Source organism: Galeopterus variegatus, unplaced genomic scaffold, assembly GCF_000696425.1.
Source record: "Galeopterus variegatus unplaced genomic scaffold, G_variegatus-3.0.2 Scaffold7275, whole genome shotgun sequence".
Classification (NCBI taxonomy): domain Eukaryota; kingdom Metazoa; phylum Chordata; class Mammalia; order Dermoptera; family Cynocephalidae; genus Galeopterus; species Galeopterus variegatus.
The window spans coordinates 35,334-41,334 of NW_007733386.1; the positions used below are offsets into that span (position 1 = coordinate 35,334).

The 6,001-nt window shown below is 40.0% G+C and overlaps 1 protein-coding gene across 1 annotated transcript in view; it reads right to left on the reverse strand.

Annotated features, from left to right (window-relative positions):
- VWA5A (von Willebrand factor A domain containing 5A) overlaps positions 1 to 6,001 on the reverse strand; it is a 34,886-nt gene that overhangs the window by 21,271 nt on the left and 7,614 nt on the right. The window contains exons 7-10 of the mRNA XM_008591770.1: positions 3,188 to 3,357; positions 2,834 to 2,922; positions 2,484 to 2,628; positions 1,965 to 2,044 (exon numbers count right to left, since the gene is read on the reverse strand). Coding sequence (XP_008589992.1) covers positions 1,965 to 2,044; positions 2,484 to 2,628; positions 2,834 to 2,922; positions 3,188 to 3,357 — 484 coding nt within the window. The remainder of the gene's footprint in view (positions 1 to 1,964; positions 2,045 to 2,483; positions 2,629 to 2,833; positions 2,923 to 3,187; positions 3,358 to 6,001) is intronic.

Sequence of the window (6,001 nt, forward strand, 5' to 3'; positions counted from 1 at the left end):
GGCCGGCCCCAGGTTTAATTTTTTTTAAATAAAATATTATAAACAAATATTTTGAGAAGTCAAAAAAAGCCAAAATAAATGGAAGGATATACCATTTAAATAGATTGGAATATACAATATAATAAATAATAATTCCTACGAAACTTGATCCAATAAAGTCAATGTAATTCTAATCAATATCTCAACAGGTTTACTTTTTTTGGTAAAAGTTGACAAGCTAATTCTAAAATATCATTACAAAGAGCCAGGTATAACTAAGACAATCTTGAAAAGGAACAAAGTTGAGGTTTTTACTTTATTGGAAATAAAGATTTATCATAAATCTACGTGAATTTATATGGTGTAGTACTGGCACATGTCTAGATAAATAGATTAAGGGAATGGAACGGATGACACAGAAACAATCCACACATGTACAGATGCTTACTGGTGACACAGATGGCACTGCACATCAGTGAGGGAAGGACAAACGTTTCAAAAAATGGTTTAAGTTCAATTTGATATCCACATGGAAAAAAAAATGAAATATGACCCCTACCTCACACAGAGTACAAATACAAACTTCAGGTGTGCTGTAGATCTAAATGTAAGAGAAAAAAAAAAAAACCTAGAAAGTAACAAAAGGAAATATCTTAATGACCTTGGATAGGGGAAGACTTTTTAACAGAACACAAAAAGACACTAACCAAAAAAGAAAAGACTAAACATTGAACTACATTAAAATTAAGAATTATTACTCAAAGAATGCCATTTTGAGAGTAAAAAGGCAAGTGATGAACTAAGAAAATAAATTTCTAGAACATAACATCAACAAAGAGCTTGTATCCAGACCATTGAATAAAGTATAGATCAGTAAGAAAAGAAAATCCAATAGGAAAGAAATAAAAATAGGAAAGAGATTTTAAGGTATATCACACAAGAGGACATCCATATGGCCAATGAATACAAAAATTAGGAAATATGAATTAGGTAAATGTAAATTAAAACCATAATGGGATACTACTATGCACACTCACAAAATTGGCAAAAATTTAAAGAGAGAAACAATACCAAATTTTGGATAGGATATGAGGCAATTGGAATCTTCCTACAATGCTCGTATGAATTAAATTAATACAATAACTTGGAAAGCTGTTTGGAATTCTCCAGAAATTCCACAACTCTGGTTAGTCAAAGAAATGCATTTGCATATAAATATACATCTATGCATATACACGTGTGTGTGGGCAAAAAAATGCATGTATAAGAATGCAAGAATGTTCATAGAAACATTATTTTTAACAGCCTAAACAAAGTCCATCAGCATTAGAATCAATTAATTATGGCAAAGTCACTTATGGAAAACTATACACCAGTGAAAATTAACTGAGGCTACATGCAAACTATGTATGAAACTCAATATACTGCTGAAGGAAAGGAAAGAAGCAATTACACAAAAACAAAACATACTGTATAACTCAGTTTATTTTAATTCAAAGAGAAGCACAAATAACCCATGGTGTTACAAGTCAGGAACGCTGTAAGTGTGTAGTGACTGCGTAGGGCATGATAGAAAAAGGTAGAGAGGAAGAGGTCTGGTGACATTCTAGTTCTTGACTTGTGTGGTGGCTGCACAAGAGGGTTCACTGTGATAATTCATTCCAGCTCTATACTTATGATTTGTGTAGTTTTCTGTATGTTTTACTTTGATAAGAATGTTTAGAGTGAAAAAAAATGTTTCTATTCAATTTTTGTTCCCGTTGTAGTTTAGAAAGAATAAGAGACAATGGTTTTGCTGTGTTGTTGATGTTGTTTAGAAATTACTTTCAATTTTTATAGAGAGAAATAAACTGTTAGCAGGTAAAACTAAAATTCTTGAATCATTCTGTCCTCTGCAAGGAATGTCAACACTGGGACCACGTGTCACTAGATTACATATGACACAACTGGGGTCCAATCACCTGGAAGTCACATTCTTTTCATACCTGCGTTTCTGGCTGTGGATCCTAACTTCTTTAATTACAGTAAATGTGTCAGTAACTTCTCCATCTGTGAAGACAAAAAGCTGTGCAAAGAAAGAAAACCTTCATCAAGCCGCTGTCAAGTTCATTTTAAGATACCAGAATTTGTCCTTGAAAAACAACCATTTTATTCCAGAGACTCTGATGCCTCCTCAGACAGGTGTGAGATCCCCAGTGCTCCATGGTCACCTGTGCTGCATTCTCACCTGGTCTGTTCAGAACCCTGGGGATCTTCAGCACCTCCTGCTCCTAGCTTCATCTAAGGCTTTTGTGTCATATCACAAAAAGTCTTCCATTGTCTATCACATGGAGTTAAGCAAGAAGAAAAATAGCTCTTGTCTTTTTTTCTCTTTACTGTGTGATAGAAGACTCTGAATTACATGCCACATTTCAACAATCCTGCAAGGAAGCTTAGAGGAATAGATTCTTGAAGAGAGATTCCACCCTGTCTGTCCCTTCTGTTAGCTCTGTTCCAATTCTTACCTGTAGGGGGTGGCCTGGGATGCAGGGTCCCCTGCAGATGTTCTGGAGTGGTGTCAAGATTTCAGTGCCCCCCAGGTCTGCTTCCATAAGCTGAACTCTCCTCAGTGCCTCCTCCATGGTGTGCTGTGTGTACTTCACACTCTCCCTGAGAAAAACCAGCACACCCAGTTCCATGACGCCTGCTCAACACCACCCAGTGCTGAGCCCCTGAACTGAGATACCCCCATCAGAAAACAATCTTACCTGAAGTCCCCAGTACCAAAGTCAATTCTGCAGTAACCCCTTTATGCTTTTAGTCCCTTTCTTTAAAGTATCTTTTTGGACTTCCTATGGCCTTTCTAGAAACTTACTGAAAGAATGCCTCATAGGAAGATCCAAATCCATAGATGTTAAAATAGCAGCCCATAGGCAAACTCTTCAGCAGCAAAATCAGTGTTTCCTGAGGATGAGATAGTATGAGGAGACAGAGTGAGAGAGGATTCTCTCAGACACACAGACCCCGACAAACTAACTCTTGAGGGTGTGGGCCACCACCCACTTTGTGACTACTTATGTCCAAGGCTGGTCTCAGAGCGATCACGCTAGCTGCCACTCAGATGGGCAACAGACCCGCAGTTCCAAAGGGACCTAATCTATCCACTCGGATTCATCCTCACTTGAGCGTGTGACCCAGAAAAAAGACGGAAAAAAGAAACCAGTTTTACCTTGGCGGCTTCTATGCGCAGCTGAGACCTATCTTGTCTACTCATGGGGCTCTGCATACTTCCTGAGCGGTCCATGAGGAAGATAAATTCTCTACAGGTAATTGGTGGCTGAGCTTCTGGAATATTTGGATAGAAACTCACCATTGCACATGGATCTCCCATCAAACAATCTACACAGAAAGGATAAGGATATTGTAAGACAAAAAGAAACTCAAGAATTCAAAAGTCCCCAAGAATCAATTGTAGTGAGTTCAATAGGGAGCTAAGAAAAATATAAAACACGGAGTTTAATCTTAATACTATATCTGCTTGCAAAGGGTTTGATGTGAGTTATAAATACGCATAAGAAAGAGGCAGAGCAAAAAAGGTATGAAAGAGAAGAAAGAGGATAGAGGTTAGCAGGCATAAGCTACAATTAAAATAGTGTCACCGGATGCTAGTTTCCTGGCACGTAGGCCAATGAGTGAGACACGTTAGGTTAACATGCTCCAGCATTTGCCAAAAGAATGAGATAAATTTATCTGCAGAGACAAATCTTCTCTTCAAATCAAATCAGTGGGAAAGTTATCACATGGTTCCTTGTTTAAGTTGTTAATTACCTTGAAAAAGTGATGTTCATATGGGCGATTCTTAAGTAGACAATTTACAAGAGTTGAGAGTACAATAAGCGTTATCCACACGAGCTAAGTCTGTCTGCTCTGCATGTGAAGAACTCACAGATACTCCCCAGAAGAAAGGGACTCTAACAGTGCGTCATCCAGACAGTGGGGTGGGTGACACCAACCACGGGAGCCTCGCCGGTGTGGCTGTGCTGTCAGAGCAATAGCTGTGGTTTTATTTTTAGGAGCGAAAGCTGATGCAGGAATTGAAACGCAAGAATTGATAGAGATGAAACGAGAATGGCCGGGTTACAGCAGCTAGTGGGGTGGGTGACACCAACCACGGGAGCCTCGCCGGTGTGGCTGTGCTGTCAGAGCAATATCTGTGGTTTTATTTTTAGGAGCGAAAGCTGATGCAGGAATTGAAACACAAGAATTGATAGAGATGAAACGAGAATGGCCGGGTTACAGCAGCCCTGGTTTTATAGTGCAGAGCATATAAGAGGATGTGGAATTAAATTCTACTATCCTATTTTTGTAAAATGACTCCAGATTATAGGATAACATTTACAGCAGCCCTGGCATTCAGGATGACCACAGGACCTGGCTCAGTTTCATCTTTTTCCCATGGAATCCCCCAAGAGCCAAAGCGACTCCTAAATAAAATGGGTGTCACCCAGCAAATATTTGACAAAACACGAATTCAAAAACAACATTTACACAATCCAGATCCCTGGATATACAATGAAAGAGTCACAGAGTCTTTTGACGGGCCAGGTACATTGCTTTCCATCCTGAGAGACGGCTGGTTAGACTGGAGCTGCCACTGTGCTGAGAAGTTGGAAAGGCTCAGGAGTGTGCTGTGACCCACCACACCTAACTGTTTCACAGAGTGACGTGCACAGAGTAGGCCGTGCACGTGTGCTGTCTACTTTAGTTCGTTTGGCTTGGCTCAAATTATGTTCACCTCCACACGTCTCAGCATCCTCATTCTTAAATGAAGTGTTTCAAACCTTAGCTCCTCTGCTGCTAATTTAGTTTCCTCTTCTGAAGAACTGAGGTAGTAACATCTACCTCAAGTTTATTTTAAGGGTTGAATGATATAATACACTTAAGGAACTCATCTAGGGATCAACTGAGATCAAGTTGTTAATAATTTTATAAAATTATTTCTAAATTTTAATTTTATACAATTATTTTATTAAATCATAAATTCAATTTAAAAAAGACATCATGTTCTTGATATAGTAAGTACATCCATTCTAAGTTTTTAAAAAATAACATGTTACCATTAGATAGTGCCATGCTTCATGTAGCAGGACTCTAAATGGTTTTAGGGTTCCACTTAAGGTTGCCATTTGCTTCTCCGTGTGGATGAGAAGAGCAAGTCATCTGGACCAGATACGTGACTTGGGAAGCAAGACTTGAGTGGCCCTGCTGGACAGGACTTCCAGGGCTGAGGAAGGTTTTCCCCACATTCCCCTGCAGAGCTGGTCAGGGGGAACAGATGAGGAAAGCTGCATAGGGGCCAAGGGAACTTCTTAGAAGGAAAGAGACTAAGATCTCACCCCTACCTTTTGAGATCCAACATTATGAAATGTTCTCTGATGGATTAAAATAACCCTGACTGAAGACCAGGTCACTGTTGTGGGAGCATTTGATGGGCACCCAAGAGGAAACTTACCAACATGAAAGGACAAAACAGATAATTAATGTACAAAGACGAAGCAAGGAGTTTCATGGAAGAGGAGCTGGTTACAGCAACCCTGGCTGGGGCTGGGAGCCCCTATATGACCTTAGCATGGACAGTAAGCCCTAAGGAAAAATGGTTGAGCAAGTGAGGGAAAAGTAAAGAGTTCTAATTTGTGAGCTCAAGTATGAAGCTACCTGGACCAAATGTTACCAATGAGAAAGTGGGATGGCCTATTGACAACCAGCTACAGGGAACCGTCCTCACAGCAGCCATAGCTGTAGAAGCAGGAGCCTAACCCTAGCCTAGCACTTTGAATATGACCATCCCCAAGGACACGTCCATTTCCCCCAATGTGGAAAGTGCTTCAGAAGTGGCAGCATCCTTCCCGTCAGGCTTCACGGCCCCTGCAGTACAGAGGCATGGCAGCCAGGAAGGCCCCGAGAGAGCCACAGACAGACGTAGGTTACACCACTTATAATTACAAGGAAAAGTACATACATGTTACAGAAAACTTAGAACATA